Source organism: Lissotriton helveticus, chromosome 6 (genome assembly GCF_964261635.1).
Source record: "Lissotriton helveticus chromosome 6, aLisHel1.1, whole genome shotgun sequence".
Lineage (NCBI taxonomy): Eukaryota > Metazoa > Chordata > Amphibia > Caudata > Salamandridae > Lissotriton > Lissotriton helveticus.
Genome location: NC_136067.1, coordinates 91,504,563 through 91,527,660, shown reverse-complemented (window position 1 = coordinate 91,527,660; position 23,098 = coordinate 91,504,563). Strand labels below are relative to the sequence as shown.

Genomic DNA, 23,098 nt, shown 5'->3' with positions numbered 1-23,098 from the left:
ACACTTTTTGCATGGACTCCTCCTCCCTAGCTTCAAGATCCCATCCCCTGCTCTTCCCTATTCTGCTGAGCTCATATGTGGAAGGATGTACCTGAGCTGGGTGTACTGGTGTCTGTCTCCAAACAGACCTTGGCTACTCGAGATGTGCTCTTGGCTACTTGAGATGGGCCCTGCCTGCAGGTGCCATCGTGTGGGGGAGGGGAGAGGATGCATCTGCCTCTCATGTTACTCCTGAATTAATCCCTTGGTATGTTATTTGGCTATTTTGTTCTGCAGGCCATAGATGAACATCCATTTTGTGCACAGAGCCTGTACAGTGTGCTCCTTGAGCGCAACCACTGCGCTGGAGACGGCAAGACAAGTGGCAGTCAATAAGGGTACAGCCATGAGAGCGCAATGAGAACAAGAGTGGTTGTCAGGAGAGAGTTTGCTTTCTAAAAAAGGGCTTGGGGCTGGTGCCCTGTTCTAGAGATTCCATGCTGCTGACCCACCACCTCACCCCTCCATTCCAGCGGATGCCAGTCAGACTGCACCTTCAAGTTGCAAGGGACGTGGTATCTAATTATATGGTTTATCTGAGCTATGCGGATGCCTGCGAGGTGTTCTCGCCTAGTATTCCTATTGGGTGTAGAGGTTTTAAGTGTGACAGAGTGCGATCAAGGTCAACATCTTCAATTACTTTTTATGTTGATTACTGTGAACACTAAGCCCTTGCAGGATGTCTACTTCACATGATAATTGTGGAAACTTTTAAGTTTCTTCACCACATTTGTTGGTAAAAACATCAACTGGTGGAAAGTAAAAAAAATGCATTGGCATAGCCAATAGGTCTCGTTTTTAGGACCTTATAAGTATTTAGTTTTGCAGCACAATATCCTTGGTGCAACAACATCAGCTGTTGCATGGCTAAACTTTGTCCATATCCATACTAATATTATGAAGAGAGAGCCCAAACCTTTAAGGCGGATAAGCTCAGGAACTACAGCGCCAATCGGAACACCCAATACAGCATTGCAAAACACAGTATCAGCAGATGGACATAGGCTATACAGCAGCCCACCATATACATTATAAGGGGAAAAGAACGTTAGGGGCAAAGTAGTCCGTTATGGGCGTGTGCGTTGTGCTGGGGGCGTGTGCATAGAGTGATGGGCGCGGCATTCGTCAAAACCCAACCATGCTGAATTATACCGCTTGCGAGAAGCGTTCTGAGTAGTCCGTTGTGGGAGTGTGTGTTGTGCTGGGGGCGTGTGCATAGAGCGATGGGCGCGGCATTCGTCAAAACCAAGCTGGATTGCACCGCTTGCGAGAAGCGTTCTGCGTGGGACTAGCGTTCCAATACGATTGGGCGGTGCATTTGGCATTGTTGTGGGTGTTGGCCGTTGACGCCATGTGGGGTGTCTAAGTGGCGCTACAGCGGACAAACACGTTCGCGGCTGACACAGTTCGCATGTTGCAGTGGCGTCAGGTACAGCGGAAAAACACGTTCCCGGCTGGAGCCGGCAAAGACGTTCCCAAAATTGCTCGGGTGCTGAGGCGATTCAGCGTAGCAGCGGGGCTAAAACGCAGTCACTGTGGCGCTTCCTCACACTGGCTGGACAAGTGGAGGCACATGTTCGGCTGCAATAGACACCTAGCGTTACCGTGTATGCACTGCTCAACTACACAGGTAAAAAAGAACTTTCGAGACTTTCAGTTTCATCCCCGGACAACGTCGGGGCGGGCAGCTAGTACCTCATAAGTGTTTAGCCATGCAACAGTTGATGTTGTTGCACCAAGGATATTGTGCTGGATAACTAAATACTTATAAGGTCCCAAAAGCGAGACCTATTGGCTATGCCAATGCTTGTTTTCTATCTACTGTGAATGCTCTTTTGGCAGATCTCTACAGCCCCTGACAACGAATTAATGTGTGATGACGTTCTTTACAAACATTCAAAATAAATAAAGATTAGGTAAACTAGAGATTTGTAGGATCTTGTTGTTTCTTTGCTTTGCCTCGCGTCTGTCTTTCTAGCCTCATAACCTTCACTTTTGGTGTTATGCAGTAGTGTTGTAGCACACTCACAAGAAAGAGAATTTTGTTTATCTATGCAGTGTAATATTTTGACAAAAACATCTGTTTAGAAATGCTGACTCCCCCTTAACTTTTTTGGTATTCAATTTGTGTATTATATATATAATATGAGTCAACATTTATGACCAAGATAATGCTCTACAAAGATAAACAATATTACTGTGTAAGGTGTTTATATGAAAAGTGATGTTTTGCTGATTATGTTTTGGAATAGGATGTTCTCACATGAAACCCCCATTCCACAGCTTGCAGTCAGTGTTTCACAGTTTTTAGTCCTCAAACGTCCGTTTACTTTTCTAACCAATTTCTGAACAACCTGCACAAAATGCCTTAATGCTAGAACTTTGCCACCCCCATCTTGCAGTCTGTTTATATTGATCCTCTGGGGCAGTGGTTGTGCACCCTGCTCCATATGGTATTATGACATTAGTACGGATGAAGCAGCATGACAAGCACCACCATACCAAAAGTAGCAAGTGCTGGAATGGTTCTTCATTGTTTTATTGCAAGCTTGTGACACAGAATGAAAAGAAGAAGAAAAAAAAACACACTGCAGTAAAAATGTTGCGTCCTTATGCTTTCATTAAAAAAAAAAGTAAGTGTAAAAAAATAACTGCCATATTATTTTAATAAAACAATCTCGGTGCTTCCTTGTAGGTAACTGTATACTTAGACAAAGTATATAATTCCTTCTCAGTTTTAGTGCAAACCACAGTAAAATCTGTTTCTTGGTAGTGCAAAATAAGAGATATTATTGATATTAAATTAGTGTAACCTAAAGTCATGCTTCAAACATACGAGGATGACTAAACATAACAAGTACTTGCAATGCAAACGTTCTCGCTTTTGGGACCATATAAGAATTTATCTATACAGTACATTAGGTATATAGTGATTGCTACCCCTGATTGGGGGGCGGGGAGGGGGGGGGGGGGGGGCGCGGTTTTTTTTTCTCGGTGAGTAGCACCCTACTTTGAAACCCATAAGCAATTACTGGTGAATTAATATAGCGAAAAATATTAAAGTAATTTGAGTGGTGGATATGTTAGTCAGATTATTTGGATTGAGAAGGATAGTGGAGGGATAGAAAATGCTTAAAAGGATGAATAAAAACAAGTAAACACACAAAGATGTCAATTATGGTGATGTGTCTGCCGGATTTCACATACACACAGACAAAACACACACACACTCGCTCCCTCTCCCTGTTTTAAAAGTCTTAAAAAATGTTGACTAGTTTACAAAGCACTTAGTTTTCCCTATCTGTTTCCACTGCCACTTAATCCCCTCTCACGCTCCATGCTTGTCCTATAATGTATTTTAACATTATATGCCTGCGCGATTGTTGGAAAACCTGAAGCTCACACCACCTCAATCTTACTGAGCAAGTTTAACACCCTGATCAGGTTAATGATTTAAGTATCTCAATCCTCCATGCTTTCCTTCTGTCAGCTGATCCTGTGTGTTAAAGGAGAAACCTCCATCTTCGTGATCCCCACTTCTCACCTAACATCCTTTGTCTTTTTTGTCAGTCGGTATATTGGTTTTCACACTGTACTGTAGAAGCCCCGGTTTCCACAACTTTACAATGTACAACGTATTCATGACAGGCTGCATCAGCGTCACTCCACTGACCTTCATTAACTCGGTGAGTTACAGGAGGGGTGGTGTTGTGCATGGGGGTGTTGTGCATGACAGGCTGTTGCCTGCCCTGCATGCTGTCTGACATATGGTTAAAAGCAGCCCATGTGTTAAATACACTTAAGTGAAAGTAAACAAAGAAAGTGAAGGCACAAGCGCATATTTGATGGATGAGTTAAAATCGAGATGGTGGCCATCCTGGAAAACGGGGGGCAATATACTCAAGCGCACTAACAAAATAAAGCCTCTATATGTAAAGAGCGCTAGGAATGACATAAAAGTCACTCCAGAGTACCCTAACAGCAATAACATTACCAGTGGTGCTAAACGCATTCGTGAGGGCAATTCCCATTACAGGAATGTTTCTTTTTTTAGCATATGTTTTATAGCACGAGCGAGGCCCGAGGGCATTAGAGCACTTTACAAAGAACAAAACGTCATGCATGTTTTTTTCGGCACATGAGGATTAGGTGATTTGTAAATTAGGCATGTAACCAATGTCGTGAAAGAAAAAAACCCACGGCCTGTGACTGTTCCCTTGTGTAGGGTTATTGGTGGTCACCTAACACTAAGTTGTCTTTGGACTACAGTTTTTGTTTGTTTGTAAACTTATTGACAAATTGGCCATTAATAGTGCTGGGCACCCGGGATGATTTTATAGCGCTTATAATTAGTTACGCTGTAAAGTACTGGTACTCTATGATTTCCAGCACCAACTCCGTCGATATACATTCTCTCAAGTGGCTCGTGATTCGGATTGCATTAGTATGCCTATGATATACATTAATAACACTCACTTGCTGTCGGGAAGGTGCGCTCTCTCTGTCCATTCGTTCCTCTGCTCCACCATCCATACAGTCTAGCTGCGGGACGTCCGCTTTAACTATATTAACTCTCACTGCAGCGTAGGACTCTGCCCTCTCCAGCGGTTGGAGTGTGGGCGTGGCCCGGGGGATAGGAGCGATGTCAGAACTCAAACGCAGCAGTGCTGGGCTGACTTTCAGCTTTTCGGCATGTACAGCGCGTGGCCATCCTGAGTTAGTAAACAGATATAAAGAGGCCGCCGGCCATTTCGCAGATAAATTAAATGTGCAATGTTTGTCACGCCGTGGGGACGCTCCAAACAGACATTTCATTAAAAAAATAAAATATTCAACATGTTTACACCCTGATGTTGATGAGTCCAAAACTGTCAAATTACGTCTTAAACTGTTTACACAGTTTTGTTTGTCTTGGAGTCAATGTTTTAAACAGAAACAAGCATTGGCAAGGCGGGAAGGGATGTCCGTGTTTACTATATGAACACTCGCTGCAGCATAGGACTCTGCCCTCTCCAGGGGTTGGAGTGTGGGCATGGCCAGGAGGGGGGCAGAACTCAAACGCAGCAGTGCTGGGCTGACTTTCGGTTTTGTTTGGTCTTGGAGTCAGTGCTTTAACCCGAAAGAAGCATTGGCAAGGCATTGCAATAGTACTCGCAAATGCGTGCCGCAGACATATCACAAAAAATGGGTGGGGTCGAGAAGGCATTGGACTGCGGGAGGGAGGGGCAGTGAGGCACGGGAAGAAAGTAGTCTGTGCAGTAAAGGGGCCAGTAGCCATGGAAGGATACAAATGACTGACATGGCTGTCATGGGGAGGGACTAACAAGCTTAAAACCAATCGGAAGGCAGCCTTTATAACCTAAACCAATGAAGAAGATGGGCCGGAGAGTGGGCGGAGCTTCCACGAAGCTTCCACACTATCGTGTATACTGCATGCCTCGCAAAGCGATGGCAGCACATTCACGCTGCGATGCTAGGCGAGACCTAAAAACGATGAAGACGAAAAAAAACGTTGACAGAGTAAAGTATTGACTCACCCATCTTGACGTTGCAGTGCACTTCTAGTTAGACAGATGTGCACATGTGATCAGGCAAAATGCTATCTTATCCAATATAAGAGAGCCATTGGCTGGAGTGGGATGATGCTTTGCCCCATGCTATACACTATTGTGGGTCAATGCAAAATGTGAAGGACAGTTGAACAGTCTAATGGATGGAAAGGACTTATCCAAAGTACTCCATATATATCTCTGGGCGTATTTTTTATTCATTAATTATTTTGATTAAATAGGGCTGGCAAGTTTTAGAAAATGCAATGCCACAAATATGCATTAAAATCTTAAGTTTAACTGGGCAAAAAAACAATCACTTTCTCAACCTTTATCGCTACCTTTATTTAATTCCTGCATCAGAAGACAAATTAATCAAAGTCTTTGAAGTGATGAGGTTCCTTCCAATTCCTTAAGAGGAGCACCTAGATGTGCAAAAACACAAGTTTATAATCCTTAATGAATAGTAGTGTTTGTAAATGGAGTTTATCTCCTTAAACACAAATAGATTCTTATGAATACCTCTCTATATTAGGTTCAAACTTACGTCAATTCAATGATGATCACAATCCGATTCCAAGGTTTTCCTCATCTCTGGCAAGAAGGTCTTGGCTTCAGCAACAATGTATCTCGATTGCCTAGCACTGGACCACAAGTAATTTATAATCTCATTTCAAAATGACCTCCATCACTTTGAAACCACATGAGAGAAGTGTGGCTTCATGGGACAGGTGATTTCATAGGCTGTACTCGGGTATCTCGCACAGTGTGCCCAGTGAAGACGTGAAGCCTATCTACAAGCAGAGTCAACACTCCACGCGCTGCCAGCCTTTTCTTCCTCTGATTGCACACACAACCTGACAGTTTTAAGTGCAGATCACAAATCATGGAAAAGTAGAGCGTGTTCTACTGACACCAAATACCAGTGTGCACAGAGGCAGCTTACCGTACAAGCAGAAAGACACTATTGGTGGTGAGACCTGTCCACCAGAGAAAGGGAATTCCAGAATCCTATTAGTAAATAGCAACAGACCTTTATTGCTCTTAAAAATGTTGTGTAGATTCCTCAATCTGGTGATTAGAGATATACCTCGAATGCACTCTTTTAAAAGATAACGCAGTACTTAGACGTTGATTTATTGTGTACTATTGTTGTTGTGCTGAGAGACGAGTCTTCAACTTCATGTTATCTCCATTTGTACATCTTGGACAGCTCAGCTTTGCTGATCTGAGGCTCAAGTGTTAAAAGGTTTTACTTGGTTTTTTATTTTGGATTGATTGGTAGGTCACGTCTTGAGCCATTGAAGGTAAGATTCCCTAGTTGACACAGATGGGTGTCAAGTACACTTTGCCTGCTCACGGAGCCACAAATCAGCTCCCATTATCTGAAGTGTTGTACTGTTTCTAACCTCACACCACCCACCCCCTGGCCAATTCTCTTACCAGAGAAAATAAAGTGCTGTAAGGGAGTACCTGCCTATTCAGTTTCAATGCAAATGTTTTGTGGTCCCAGAGCGTTAGTTGTAAGCGATAGTAACCTCAGTAGATACTCTGCAACAACCTCCGTTCCCATAAAAAGGCCTCACATACCACATTGTAAATGCAAAAAGCTGCTCCACATCAGTGAGAAAGCATGACAGATCACCACGAAGAAGTAGCTGTTAACTTTGTACAGAGCAAGTGTGTTAATGTATGTCATATTGATGCTGTGGGATATTCCATATTGAAGGGGAAATTCTCGATATCCTGGGACGATATTTGCAAAATGTATGTGAATTCCAGGCACACAGGCATAATAAAAGGTCTGCTACATATTATAAGGAATATTTGGTGTTTTTGTGTTTCAGATGTTTCCAGCTGGTGACCAGACTAAAGTGGGGGAAAATGGGGTCACCCTCAGTGGGGGACAGAAGGCTCGGATCGCCCTGGCAAGAGCAATATATCAGGTGAATAACTGATGCCAAACGTTTGTAAAAATAAATTGTATATGCAGGTCTAATACCTATAAGGCACAAATCGCAAAATGGCCATAGCTTACATATGCAGAGTCACCTTATAATATCATGAAAGTTATAGATCATCCAAAGACATATAATATCAACAATGGCCATGACCAGTAAAGTGCAAACACATATTTTTAATGTTTCATTAATCAGAAGTATGCTCAGTGCTCATGTGATCAAACAGTTAAATATGAAAAACGTTAGCTGGAAGTGTGGATAAATTTGGCAATAGATTATATTAAGTCAGTAGTAAATGTATGAATATATCCCCAGTATGGTAATCAGAAAGTAAAGACTAATAATGAGGAACCGAGGTGGTCAATGGTGTTTCAGCCTGGAGTGATTATCAGGTCATCATCAGGAGTAAAATACTTTGGAGCACAAAGAATGTGTTTGGGGCAATTCTTGAAAGGCTGTTAGAGTATATCAGACATGTGATCTTTTCGAGAATTAATTTACCTAATAATAAGGCAGGTTTGGTTAAACTGGTCATTCAACCAACCCCTCCTCATAAGCACCCTGGAGTCTCCAATGGGAGCAATGTCTTTCGTTGGTTCTCCTCCTACCTTCAGGTGACACCAGTTTATGTACACAGCAACCTCCATGTTACAAAAGATACTTATCATCTGTTCACATGGATACCTCCAGGTAGGTGCCAATCGCCTGTGGAGTTCCCTCTGGCTCTCTACTGTCTCCTGTCATCTTCAGCTTCTACAAGGAAACAACCTTTACAACGCACTACCATTACAACAAAACTTTTACAATGCACCATCCATTACAACGCATGCAATTACAACGCAACCATTACAACGCATGACACTACAACGCATGACACTACAACGCATGACACTACAACGCATGACACTACAACGCATGACACTACAACGCATGCCACTACAACGCATGCCACTACAACGCATGTCATTACAATGCAGTCATTACAAAGCATATCATTACAACGCATAACATTACCATCCAACACTTACCCTATTGCTGCACCCCCTGGAGTCAGAATAGTAATTTTTACCCCTACACTATCCATTACTTACCAAACATGCAATGTAATGTTATGCGTTGTAATGGTATCCGTTGTAAAGGTATTATGCGTTGTAATGGAATGCGTTGTAAATGTAGTTTTCTAAATTTCGTTCTAAAGGCATGCGCTGTAATGGAATGCGTTGTAATGGATGTTGCATTGTAAAAAATGTGTTGTAAAGGTATGCGTTGTAAAAGTGTGCGTTGTAACGTCATACATCCGCTTCTACATGGAGCCACTTGGAATCAGGATTCGCCAATATGGTGATGATACGCAACTGCTTGAAAGTCTCCTCTCCTTCAAATGTCCAATGCCTGCACATCATCCAAACCTAGATGTCCAACCCCTACCTGAAACTCAACCCAACCAAAATAGGTTTCCTGTTTGCCAAGAACAAGAAACAGTACACATGAACCTTGATGGCTTCGAACCTCAATTTTCACTTAATGGCAAATCACTCGGATTCACCCTAGAAAATATGAAGTGTACAAATAAAAAACAAGGCAGTAGGCCTTTTCCATCCATGCACCTAGGATCTGGAACATCATTCCCATACCCACTAAGACCTACCCAGTGCTGCTCCAATATAGCAAAGCGTTGACTACTTACCTCTTTAAAGAACACTTCAATACAATGCATTAACAACAGACCACAGCCCAGCTACCTCTCCTGCCACACGTTGATATAAAAAAAAATCCATCTACATCTATGTGACCATAATTCCTATCTCACTTTCAGAAATGTCAGTGATCACTTTTACATGTATTAAGTGTATCAGGCTTTTACAAGTCCTTATTGCACAAGACCAGAGAGGGGTGTAGCTCTTCTACTTTCTACCCTACATACCTTCCAGAATGTCATCCAATTAGTATGGGCAGCAGTTTTAGAGCTTTTGTGCATTTAAATAAGAATGTACATTATTAATATAGTGCAGAGCAATTAATTTGCACTTGACTTTACATGTGCGTACTGACATGTACCTATTACAATTGAAACAAACTTGCAATGACATGTTCAAGTGTGCTTTTCTGGATTAGGCCTCAGTTAGGCCTTAACACAATCTTTTCCAAACTGGATGCTGAATCATAATGTTTATTCTACGTTTATATTTCTGCCTGAGACTACATGTAGCTAGAAGCGCATTTGTTTTCAGAATGTAACTGTTTTCTAAGAGCTTACTTTCAAGGATCGTCTGCTTGCATCCGGTATTGGATCCATTCACAACGGTCCACTGTTTATGTAACAAGATTGTTCTGACACTTCTGGATGACATTGTGTCAGATGGGCTGAATGAATATTCATGTAGTGGGTTAGTGCGAAGGTGTTAGGGCTAAGAGACATTTTTAATTGTAAAACTGTGATTTGTTGAAGCATTTATCATACCACACTGACTGCTGTTCTGAATAATTTCTATGCAGGAAAACCATATATAAACCTATGATTTTGGGAGTGAACTATTATTTTTTCACCTTTACAGGAGATGCTGTCTGATTTCTTACAGATTTTGCTGCACATTCTAGATTTGGTCTAGTTCTAATTTTGCCCATGGTATTACATTTCACCGTTCAGGACATAGGATTTCCCTAAATTGTATTTTTTGAATTTTTGTAATAAACCTTCATGGTTTTTCTAATTTTACTCTTGATCTCCCTTTTTTAGGCAGTCCTTTCTCATTAACCATTTTCTAAATGCTTTTTTGAACCTTATCTCTGGGACACACTGCATCATGAATGGAGCTTAACACCTTCCCCAATCTACCCAAAATTTGTACGCATTATTGAATCATAGATTTTAGGGGCAGAGCGCTGTAGGAAGCTGACTGTATATACTATACCAAGGTACGGTATAGTGTGCACATACTCCACTGGAACCCCAAAGGTAGGCAGAGGTAAAAGTAGATATCTTACTCTATTTGTGGTACTGTGGGCGAGTAGTAAGGCTTTATCCGTGGGTAGTGTTAAGCATTTGTTGTATACACTCAGGCAAGAAATGATGTCACACACTGAAAGACTGAACTCAGACCAATTTGTTTGTATAAAAAATATTATTTAGTTGTATTTTATTTTCTAGAACCAAGCCAGGCCTGGTGCAGGTAAGTGTAATTGTACTTTTCAAGAATTATGCAGTTAAATACAGTTTGAATGCAGGTGAATGCAATTGGATTGGTTACAGGTAAGTCATTTGTTTATAAAAACAGTTTGAATTACTTTTCAGTTACTTTTCAGATTACTTTTTAAGTAACTGTTTTCTACTCAGTGTGATATGCCTAGATATCACACTGGGACATTTCCTAGATGAAAGGTAAGTAAATCAGTTTTTGTACTTAAGCAGTTTCTTAAGGTTTGATAGAAACCAACTCCACACTTAAAACAATTTTCACAAGAAAGCAGTCCTATAGGAGAAAACCAGGTTATTGGTTTAACAGTGAGTACTTTGGTTTAGGAGTTGTTTTTCTGCGGTTAGAACAAGGTTTCCCCTGGGGCAAGGAGACACCCTCAAAGCACCCTCAGCGGCACTAGGGCGGCTGGGTTCAGAGTGCTGAGGCCCTATGTTATTCAATGGGAGATAGAGGGGCCTCATGTTGGTGGCTGCTCACGAGCAGGCCACAAGGTTGTGGAAGCAAAGCTCCTGGTGTTAGGCTCAGGGCAAAGGGAAACCCGAGTTAGCACCCAATGTGTACCCACAGCGGCACTGGAGTGGCCGGGTGAGGGTGCTGTTTTGTTGACGGGTGCCCTGTTGTTTTCAATGGGAGTTGGCGGTTTTGTATTTTGGCTGCAGGCTCGGTCCAGGAGGTTTTCCAGGAGGAGCCAACAGCTGGGCTGGTAAGTTGGAGGGCTCGGAACATAGGTGTACCTTGGGTTCTCTTCTCCAGGGCGGCTGGATGCTGGAGTGCCTTTTGAGGTCGGATTTCACCTTATCTGGCCACTGGCGGTTGGGGGGGTCTCCATGCATAGGCTTTAGGCGATGTTGGGGAGCCCTGAAGGGGTCAATCCACGGTGGACTCCGACTTTGGAGCGCTGGAGGACCTCGCAGGGACAGGTGGGCCACTCGGACTCGGGCCGCAGGTGTTGGGTACAGTTGTGGTGCCAGGTGTCTGGTTTCTTTGTCCTCAGCAGACTCGGAGTCGTTCTTCGGTGATTCTTTTGAACAAAGCTGCTGTTCACAAGAGATCCGGTCTTTGTTGAAGGCAGTCAGTCCTCCCAGGGGTTCTTGAGGTTGCAGGCTGCTGGACAAGGTCACTTTTGGTGCAGGATCCCTGGAAACTGGAGATGGCCGGTAGGGCTGTGGCCAAGTCAGTTCTTCTCTGCAGTCTCCTCGGCTGGGCGTCCTCTTTCGTCCTTCTTCTTAAGATGTGAAAATCTGTCTTCTTGGCCAAAGGACTACTGACCCTACGATTACTACACCCTTGGTGTGCTCACCCCATGTGGGGCAGTGAGCACAATCCCTAACACTGATTGGAGAGTGCCTGCCATCTGCAAGATGGCGGTGTGAGAAAGTGCCATCTTTCTTGCATAGGTATGCCCCCACTTTTTGCTGAATTGCTGATGTGCTTTGACTGAGTGTGCCCTGGGCTCCTGCCAACCAGGCAATCATGTGCCCAGGGCCTGTGCTCCTTCCCTAAAACTGTGTCGAAACCAAAACCCAATTGGCATCTCTGGCCACCTGTCAGTCCCTAGTAAATGGGACCCAAGGTACCCAGGGCATGGTGACCAGAGAAGACCCCTAAGGGCTGCAGCACGCATTGTGCCACCCTTAGGGGCCCTTTACCCTGACACCCACAAGTCTAAGTACAGAACTAAACAAAGAGTTGACATGGCACACATCCCTGTGTGCCATGCCCACAAAACCCACTGCCCTGGCATACATCAGCCACCCCTCTAGCTCGGTGCCCTATGCCAGTGGTGTGGTCGCAGGTGCATGAGCCCTGTGCCCCCACAGTACCCAGGGCCATTCCTGGGCACTGTAAGAGCAGTGGTATATGCATATAGTGCTGGGAGGTTGTCATTACCAACTCCACAGCACCATACTGGCTACACTGAAGACTGACAAGTTTCATGTCAAACTTCTCAGCACATTAAACCCACACTGATGCCAGTGTGGGATTTAATGTAAAATGCACTACAGAGGGCATCTTAGGGATGCCCCCTGAAACCTAACCTACAATCCACGTTTTGTCTGAGAGGCTGCCTAGGCTGCCACACAGCAGACATGTTGCTGGACCCCTGGGTGGAGAGCCCTCGCTCTCCTGGGCCTGCAACAATTCACATCCTGGGACGAGGTGCCAAGCCTCCTCCCCCAGGATGGGCAGGGGTAACTTCAAAGGCATTCCACCCTTGTGAGCTTCTCCAGACCATTTGCTGTACTCAGCGACTGGCCCCCACCAGTTCTGACCCCCACTCTAGCAGAAGTCTGGCGGGAAACCCTACGTCAGGAAGGGGGGGTGTGCCAGCCTGTGCCAACTCCACCCCTCAGGTGGTAGAAGTGAGGTAAAGCACGACCCCGACTCCGGCCATCTTGAAGATGGGGAACCCTGCCCAATCACAGCTAGGCTCCTGCCCCCCTCCTACAGGAGAGGAGAAGGCTAGGGGGTGTACCCACCCCAGGACAGGGACCCATTGGTCCCTGCCCTTGCCCTACCTGTAACACCCCTACATTTAGTATCTAAGGGCACCCTGAACCTTCCTTCCTCAGATCCCGATTCCAACAACAAGAAGACCAAGAAACAAGAAGACCTGCTGTGCAGCTGCTAACAAAAGGACGACACCTACGGCCTTGGCCCCAGAACCCTACAGGCCTGTTGATCCTTGAACCTGCTCCTGTGGTTCTATACAACAGCAATACTCCAGTGCCAGCCAGGAACCGCAAACCTGGGGTAAGATTTCCAGATGCCAAAAGACACCCCTGCACCAGACGGCCCCCTGTGCCCTCCTTTGGGGTACCTACCTCTTCTCCAAGATCCCAACTTACCTCTCGAAGTGGTGGTCGCATCTGAAGAATCTCCGTCCCCAAGCCTGCAGCCTTTGTTCACTTTTTAACTTTCCCGTTGGATAATATTGAGCGCCCGACGGCTCAAAAGCACCCTGTACCCAGCCGCCCGAGTGCTGCTGGAAGTGCAACTACTACCCTACTCTACTTCCCCACTTGCCCTGAGTAATTGACAAGGAGATCAACTCCCACAGCCGCTTGGCCTGCTTGCTTGCAGCCACCAACCAAAAGCCCCCTACCCTTCATTGGATTGCATTGGGCCTACTCTCTCTGCACCCGGCTGCCCCTGTGCCGCTGAGGGTGTAACAACTGTACCTTTCCGACCCTGGGAAACCCCTGAGTCTATGCCCAGAACCTTAACTCTACCAGTTGAGTACTTACCTAGAAGCCAATAACTCACTTTCCTTCCATAGTTTAACATCAACTGGTTTTCACTTGAAATTTCTTCTAAGTGTGGAGTTTTGAAACTTTAAAATATTCATCTAAAATCAGCCGAATAACGAATTCAGAAATGCTCACCTGTGATCAGGAGAGAAGCCATTACTGTACCTTTTAGCCCAGTACTGAACCACAAAAGTAATCTTGACTGTACTTACCAGTAACTTGAATTTTCTTCCATAGAAATCCATTGACTGTTTTTCTCTGAAATTTCTTCTAAGTTTCGATTTTTGCAAACTAGAAATATTCCTTAAAAATCGTACCAACTGCAAAAACGTAATTACTTACCTGTCTTAGGTAGAGATCCCAGTGCTGAACTTAGGAGTCCAGTACTGGGTTACAAAACTAACAAGAACGTACTTTACCTGTGACTTCTGTGCGACTCTCGTAGGATAACATTGGTGGGTTTTCACTGAAGTGTCGAAGTGTCAACTTTGAAAATACATTTATATTCTTTAAAAATCACAACTGTAACCAAAACGCTTTTACTTAACTGTTTTCAGCTTATGTCCCGGGACTGAATCCAGGATCAAGTCCTGTGGTTAGAAAAGTAATCCTTCAAGTAATCAACTGCATTTCTGTAGAAAAGCCCATTGAGCTCAATGTTAAATTGTGATTGAAATCGTGTTGCCTATTGCAACCACTGTAACTGTTGTTCTTACAAAGTCTATTGCCTGTTTGCAAAGTAATTACCTAACTCACTCATATTGAGAAAAGTATATTTTGATACCTGTTGGTTCTAAAATAAAGCAACTATATCTTTTGATATAAAACAATTGGCCTAGAGTTCAGTTCTTGAGTGTGTGAAACATTTTGCTGACTGAGTGTGTACAACAAATGCTCTACACTGTCCTCTGATACTGCCTTACTGCTCGACCAAGCTACCACTTTAGAGAGTAAGGTCATATCTGACTTTAACCTCTGTTATACCTCTGGAGACTGGGGACTCTATACACACTGTACCTTACTTTGGTCCAGTATATTTAGAGCCACTTTCTTACAGGCGGGCACTGGAGACGGGGCTTCACCTCACCTCCCCCACCTGAGGGGTGGGGTCGGCAGAGGTGGGCATGCCTTCTGGGCTGTTCTAAATTTTCACGCCTGTCTTTCCACCGAAAAGTAGGAGAGACAGGAAGGGGGCCTACTCCTGAAAGCAGGAGAAGCTGGGTGTCACGTTGGCGGCAAGGCCTTTGAAGCTCCCCTGCCACAGACGGCTCTTCCTGACCTGGGGGAGGTGTGAACACCTCCATCCAGGAAAGGCTTTGTTTCTGGGCTCAAGGAGTGAAGGCTCCCACCCCAGGGGTCCAGAAACTTGTCTCGTGGTGGCAGGCTGGTGTTTACCAGTCAAGGAACCCACCAGAGGCTGGTCGTTTTTCAAGAGGCATCTCCAATATGCCCTCTGAGCGCATGGCATAATAAATCCCACACTGGCATCAGTGTGGGTTTATTATGCTGAGAAGTATGCTACCAAACTTCCCAGAATTCAGTAAAGCCATTATGGTGCTGTGGAGTTTGTAATGACAAACTTAGAAACTCCTAGATCATATACTCTTTATGGTTTTACTGCGCTTACAATGTCTAAGAATAGACTTACACTGTAGGGGTACAGTAATTGTGTAGAAAGTGCCCTCTTTCTGCAAGGTAGCCCCACTTTTTGCTGAACTGCTGATGTCCTTTGACTGAGTGTGCCCTGGGCCCCTGCTAATCAGGTATCCATGGCCTATGTTCTTTCCCTAAATCTGCATTGAAACCAAAACCCAGTTGGCATCTCTGGCCACAGGTCAGCCCCTGGTAAATGGTACAACAGGTACCCTGGGCACTGTAACCAGTGAAGACCTCTAAGGGCTGCAGCACTTATTGTGCCAACCTTAGAGGCCCTGTACCATTACACACACACACTGCCTTTGCAGGCTGTGTGTTTTGGTGCAGAACAAAGTGAAGAGTCGAATGTGCCATTCCTACAACCCACTGCCCTGGCATAGATCAGTCACCCTCTAGCTGGGTGCACTATACCAGAGGTGAGGATACAGGTGCATGAGCCTGTACCCCTACAGTGTCTAAGCCCATTATTAGATATTGTAAGTGCAGTGCTGCTATTAAGAGTATATGGTGCTGGGAGTTTGTCATAACGAACTCCACAGCACCAGAATGGCAACACTGAAAACTGAGAAGTTTGGTATCAAACTTCTCAGCACATTAAACCCACACTGATTTAATGAAAAATGCACACAGAGGGCATCTTAGAGATGCCCCCTGAAAAACGACCTACCAATTTGATAGAAATTGTAAATATTTTAAAGTAGACTGAAAATACGCTTCGCTTTTAATTTTTCATGTAATAGATTGTGCTTTTTATATGCTTTATGGTTATGAGAAACCAAATAAAGTTACCTTTGACTTGACTTGACCTACCATTAGTGTGCAGGCTGAGTGGCTGCTTTCAGCTGCCACCACCAGACATGTTTCTGGACCCCTGGGTCGAGAGCCTGCTGCTCTCGGGGGCCTGAAACAATGCACATCCTGGGGCAAGGTGAACTCTGTGCACACTATACCTTTCTTTGGTATAGTATATACAGAGCCAGCTTCCTACAGTGCTCATGCAACTGTACCCTCACCAGTGGGTATAGTGCACCCAGCTAGAGGGTGTCTTACCTATACCATAGACAGTGGGTTGCAGGCATGGCACACAGGAATAAAGACCTCCAGGCACACAGAAATCAGAATTGAGGTAATGGTTTCAATAGTCCCTTTAATTTCATGTGGTCACAAAGGCCCCATTGCCAACATGTGTTTCATCTCCGGTTGTTCTTGTTTACAGCAGACTTTATCAGAGCTTAACATTTAGAGTCAATCATTGTTCATGAGAGATGTAGGTGTGGTGTGGCCTGTCAAATTTGGTGTGTATTCTGTTGCAAGTCAAGTCAAGTTTATTATGAAATGGAACTCCTACGTAGGTCTACAAATTTACATGCTACAGGTTAAACGAGAAATACTCTACATTCAATAAATAATTCTTACTTTGTACAACTTTGCCTCCTAAAAATCTATTATCATACATACTGTGCAGAGTGCAAGAGATGATGAAACACTCATATAAAACTGCAAAGTACAAAATACCGCATACAAGAGAAACAAGCCTCATATTGAATCGGAAGCCAGCGTTTAACAAGGACAATGACACCAGTATGGGCGGAGAATGGGCTCGGCCTAAAAATAGGACAAAGCATTCCTATGAAGCAAAAGGAAAAACATTAGGACACATTTACAATCAAATAACCAACCATCAGAATATTACAGCATACAAAATAGAATTAAAATGACATAATAAACAGCCAAGAATGTTTTAAAAAATTGATAAATCCTATGACACACCATTTCATTTAGTGACAAGACAAATAAACGGGCCTCATAGGCGAAATAAATGTTGAATTTGATAAATGATGGTTGTAAAAAAATATGCATAGCCTTTTGTATCTCTGGACACACAAATAACACGATTAAAAATCTTGAACTTTTAAACAGCACATTTCACCAATTCTTTCCTCTTTCTGTATTTGATCTCAAATGCCAGTAACTTCTCTCAGGGCAATAATTTGAGTCTCAGAAAGAGTATCAACCTTCTAATCTCATAAGGTAGGTTCCAAGATAAAGAGGGCTGTGGTTTGTTCCCCGGTGCGCTCCCACAAACCACCTCATTAAGCGATTTGGGCTGACTTAAAGCAATAGCTCTGGCTAGACTAATGGAGGTTAGAGACTTCTTTATAAACAGCTTCAATACAAACTTTGGCAAGGGAGAGTCAGTGTTCCAGCTAAGCCCAAATAAATTGTTTGCTCGCTCAAAGGACCTAAAGAATGTTGATTGTTCTTTGAGCTTAGCAAAGATTTCTACTCTCAAGGCCGCCCTAAGTGTACCTTTTTCCCCCCAGAGGATGGAATTACCTCACCTCAATACCGCTGCCAGGGATAAAGTATATGAGGCGAGTAAGCCAAATTCATGATGTAAAGCATGGGGGGGCGACCAGAGAGTTGAGGTTACAAATTTGGTGCAGGATTCGACCTTTGGCATTATGGAAGGAGAGCCAATGGTTCATATCCAGCACCTCAGCAGCATATGACAGTGAAGGGGGGCTTTTCAATGAATCAATCAAACATTTGTAAAGCATGCTACTCACGCGTGAGGGTCTCAAGGGGCTGAGGGGGAGGGGGGAGCAGCTACTGATCGAACAGCCAGGTTTTGAGGAGTCTCCTGAAGGTCAGCAGGTCCTGGGTCTGTCGTAGGTGGGTGGGGAGGGTGTTCCATGTCTTGGCGGTGAGGTTGGAGAAGGATCTGCTGCCGGTGGTTGTTCGGTGGATGCATGGGACGATGGTGAGGGCTAAGTCCGTGGAGCGCAGCTGGCGGTTGGGGGCGTAGAAGGTGAGACGCTTGTTGAGGTATGCTGGTCCGGTGTCGTGGAGTGCTTTGTGAGCGTGGGTGAGGAGCTTGAAGGTGATCCTCTTGTTGACGGGGAGCCAATGCAGGTCCCTCAGGTGGGCGGTGATGTGGCTGTGGCGGGGGATGTCAAGGACTAGGCGTGCGTGGCGTTCTGTATGAGTTGGAGTCTCTTCTGGAGTTTGGACATGATTCTACCGCGTAGAGGGTGTTGCCGTAGTCCAGCCTGCTGGTGATGAGGGTCTGGGTGACCGTTCTTCTGGTTCTGCTGGGGATCCATCTATAGATCTTGGAAAGCATGCGGAGGGTGTTAAAGCAGGATGAAGAGATGGCGTTGACTTGTTGGGTCATAGACAGAGAAGAATTCCAGGATAAATCCCAGGTTGCGAGTGTGGTCGGTGGGTGTCGGCACAGTTCCCAGCGAGGCCGGCCACCAGGAGTCATTGCAGGCGGAGGGGGTGGAGCCGAGGATGAGGACCTCAGTCTTGTCCGAGTACAGTTTCAGGCAGCTGCTCTTCATCCATTCGGCGACGGCCTTCATCCCATCAAGGAAGTTGGATTTGGCGGTGAGGGGATCTTTTGTGAGGGAGAGGATTGGCTGAGTGTCGTCAGCGTAAGAGACAATGGTGAGGTTGTGTGATCGGATGATGTTGGCGAGCGCTGTCATGTAGGTGTGGAAGAGGGTTGGGCTGAGGGATGATCCTTGGTGTACGCCGCAGGTGATCTTGGTGGCTTCGGGTCAGAATGGAGGGAGGCGTACTCTCTGTGTTCTGTTGGTGAGGAAGGAGATCCCTGCGTTGTAGAGGCTTGTGCGAAGGGTGTGGTGGCAGACGGTGTTGAAGGCGGTCGAGAGGTCCAAGAGAAGGAGGGCTGCCGCTTTGTCATTGTGCAGCAGGGCCCTGATGTCGTCGGTGACGGCTATGACGGCAGTTTTGGTGCTGTGGTTGCTGCGGAATCCGGTTTGGGACGAGTCCAGGGTGGTGTTCTCTTCGAGGAATTGGGTCAGTTGTCTGTTGACGATCTTCTCGATGACTTTCCCCGGGGAACGGGAGCAGGGAGATTGGCTGGAAGTTCTTGAGGTCCTTTGATCTGCCTTGGGTTTCTTGAGTAGGGCGCTGATCTCTGCGTGTTTCCAGCTTTCCGGGAAGGTTGCGGTCTCGAATAAGCTGTTGAAGATCTTACGGAGTTGGGGTGCGATGATGTAGCACGCTTTGTTGAAGATGTGATGGGGGCAGGGGTCTGATGGTGAGCCGGAGTGGATGGAGTTCATGGTCTTGATGGTGTCTTCGTCATTGACATGGTTCCAGGAGATCAGTCAGCCGGTGTCACTGGGGGGCGGTGAGTCTGGGGTGTGGGTGGCTGTTGGAGAGGTCTGGGAGTTGAAGCTGTCGTGGATGTCTGCGATCTTGCGGTGGAAGAAGGTTGCTAGAGAGTGGCAGAGGTATTTTAACGGTGGGATGTCATTGGAGCTGGAGCTGTGGTTGGCGAGTTCCTTCACAATGTTGAAGAGCTCTTTGCTGTTGTGTGCGTTGTTGTCGAGTCGTTCCTTGAAGGAGGTCCTTTTGGCCGTTCGGATGAGTTTGTGGTGTCTGCGGCCTGCGTTCTTGAGGGCTGCATGGTTGTCCAGTGTCTGGTCGCGGCGCCATTTCTTCGGCAGGTCTGCTTGGATGTCTGGAGGTCGGTGGTGAACCAGGTGGCTCTTCTGTCGGCGCATCTGTTTGAGGGTTTCTTGATCAGGGCAAGAGTGTTGGCGCAGTCATCGATCCATTGCCTGAGGTTGCGGGCTGCTGTGCCGGTGTGGTCGGTTGGTGGCGAGGGTGGTGATTAGCTTGTCTTCGGCTTTTAACTCTGAACACTGATAAAACATGGCCAAAGTGGCGTCTCCCACAGGTTCCATCAAATCTATTCAGTGCTCTAGCTTGGGGGAACAGCCCTGCTTATTCAAAGGTTAGTATGCTCTTTATCTCGCCCTGTTTTTGAAAAACCTTTCCAAGCTGTAAATAGGAATCAACCAATTCCAATTTTTCAGACCCCAACATCCACTGGAAACACCTCTATATTCTGAGCCCTTTCTTATGGAAAACCAAGATCCTAATTTTGGCAATGTTAATTTTCAAGAAATGGCTTCTGCATATTAAGTCAGGGCGTCCAAGCGGCGTTGCAAAACCAACAATTGATGGACAGAATGCAGAACAATGTCATACATTCACCCCAGTACAGAGATCTGGGCCTAAATCCATCGTTGTTTTGCATTCCACACCACCCCAGGTCAGACATGGCCATATGCAAATCAGCCTTGACCCTGTGCCTCATGGGAACAGTCCAGCCCGAACTGCCAAGCCATGTCTTTCCTGGACCGGAATCAAGCATCCAAGCACCGGTTTCTGGCTATCAGCCTTCATCAGCCTGGATAGCTTGACTCCAGTGGTGTGGAGATCATGGGACTCACGTCTAAGCATACCCATCCCACTCGGGGTGATAAATGCAAAACCAACAATTGATGGACAGAATGCAGAACAATGTCATACATTCACCCCAGTACAGAGATCTGGGCCTAAATCCATCGTTTTTTTGCACTCCACACCACCCCAGGTCAGACATGGCCATATGCAAATCAGCCTTGACCCTGTGCCTCATGGGAACAGTCCAACCCGAACTGCCAAGCCATGTCTTTCCTGGAACGGAATCAAGCATCCAAGGACCGGTTTCTGGCTATCAGCCTTCATCAGCCTGGATAGCTTGACTCCAGTGGTGTGGAGAGCATGGTACTCACGTCTGAGCATACCCATCCCTACTCGGGGTGACAAATGCAAAACCAACAATTGATAGACAGAATGCAGAACAATGTCATACATTCACCCCAGTACAGAGATCTGGGCCTAAATCCATCGTTTTTTTGCACTCCACACCACCCCAGGTCAGACATGGCCATATGCAAATCAGCCTTGACCCTGTGCCTCATGGGAACAGTCCAGCCCGAACTGCCAAGCCATGTCTTTCCTGGACCGGTATCAAGCATCCAAGGACCGGTTTCTGGCTATCAGCCTTCATCAGCCTGGATAGCTTGACTCCAGTGGTGTGGAGAGCATGGGACTCACGTCTAAGCATACCCATCCCACTCGGGGTGACAAATGCAAAACCAACAATTGATGGACAGAATGCAGAACAATGTCATACATTCACCCCAGTACAGAGATCTGGGCCTAAATCCATCTTTTTTTTGCACTCCACACCACCCCAGGTCAGACATGGCCATATGCAAATCAGCCTTGACCCTGTGCCTCATGGGAACAGTAAAGCCCGAACTGCAATCCAATATGCATTAAATCAAAGACGGCCACTTCATCCGCATATAATAGAGAACCAATGGACATTGCACCAATTCTAGGAACAACTCCCCCTCACTGAATTTAAAATGCCAAGAAGATCAGATATATATAAAGAAAACAAAAGAGGGGCTAGCAGGCAACCCTGCTTAAGCCCATTATGTGTTCTAATCTTACGAGATAACCCCAGCGAACCTCCCATCAAGACTTGGCACTGGGTATCTGAGTGTGATTCCAAGGTTGAGACCCAGAAGATGATGTGGTATAATGAGTCGAAGGAGCTTTCTCCACAGTGTTTGGTTGTCCACTTTATCAAATGGAGTGGAGAAATAAACAAATGCAGTATAGACTGACATGCCCCCGTAAAAAAACATATTTCTCTACGATTGTCTGGAGGACCGCAATCTTGTCCAGGATACTATGTTTCTTTCTGAAACCAGCTTGTTCTGGCGGTATGATAATCTGGTCATAGTCCCATTGTTGCAGATGACTGAGTATGCTTTTAGCAAACAATTTGCCCGAAGCGTCAAGCAATGTAATCTGTCTGAAGCTAAATGGCAAGGTTTTCGGACCCTTTTTGTACAAATGGACTACAACACTCCCCTACCAAGAAAGGGGAATCTTCCCAGTTTGAAAGCAATAATTAAACAGCGGGGCTAGACAAGCTCCCCACGCACCTGCCTCCTTTTTAATTAACACAATTGGAATTCTGTTCTGAACTTTGCGTGCCAGATGTTCTGGTGTTTTTTGTAAACCCCACTAATTCATCCCCTAATCGGGGACCAAATTCTGAAAAAGAGGACTCATCCACTCCAGTCGTCTCAGGAACGACTGGACTGTTCTTATATATTAGGGAGATATAATTCACCCAGTCCTTCTCTGTGATCGGAATAGGCAGAGCCTTCTGCCTTGAGTCGCAATATTCCACCACAAACAGCAGTACTGGAGACGACTAAGGAGTATGCGTCTCTCATGAGGAACCAAATCTAATATCTACAATTGACGATTAAAGCCCCATAGACTGTATTGGGAAAGCAAGAGAATATACACCAAATTTGATGGGCTACGCCACGCCTACATCTCTCATGAACAATGGTTGACTCTAAAAAAAAAAGCCCGGATGAAATCTGCTGTAAACAAGAACAGCCGGAGTCGGAAAATATGTTGGCAAAAGGGCGTTTGTGACCACATCAAATTAAAGGGACTATTGAAACCACAGCCTCAATTCTGATTTCTGTGTGCCTTGAGATCTGTGTTGCTAATCTTTGGGCCTTTCAAATCGAGGACCAATG

General features: G+C 45.3%; 1 protein-coding gene across 4 annotated transcripts in view; it reads left to right on the top strand.

Annotated features, from left to right (window-relative positions):
• Positions 1-23,098, top strand: part of LOC144762270 (ATP-binding cassette sub-family C member 10-like) — a 1,124,497-nt gene that overhangs the window by 778,712 nt on the left and 322,687 nt on the right. For all 4 annotated transcript variants that reach the window (XM_078647414.1, XM_078647412.1, XM_078647413.1 and 1 more), the window contains one exon: positions 7,436-7,534. In XM_078647414.1, the coding sequence (XP_078503540.1) occupies positions 7,436-7,534 (99 nt within the window). The remainder of the gene's footprint in view (positions 1-7,435; positions 7,535-23,098) is intronic.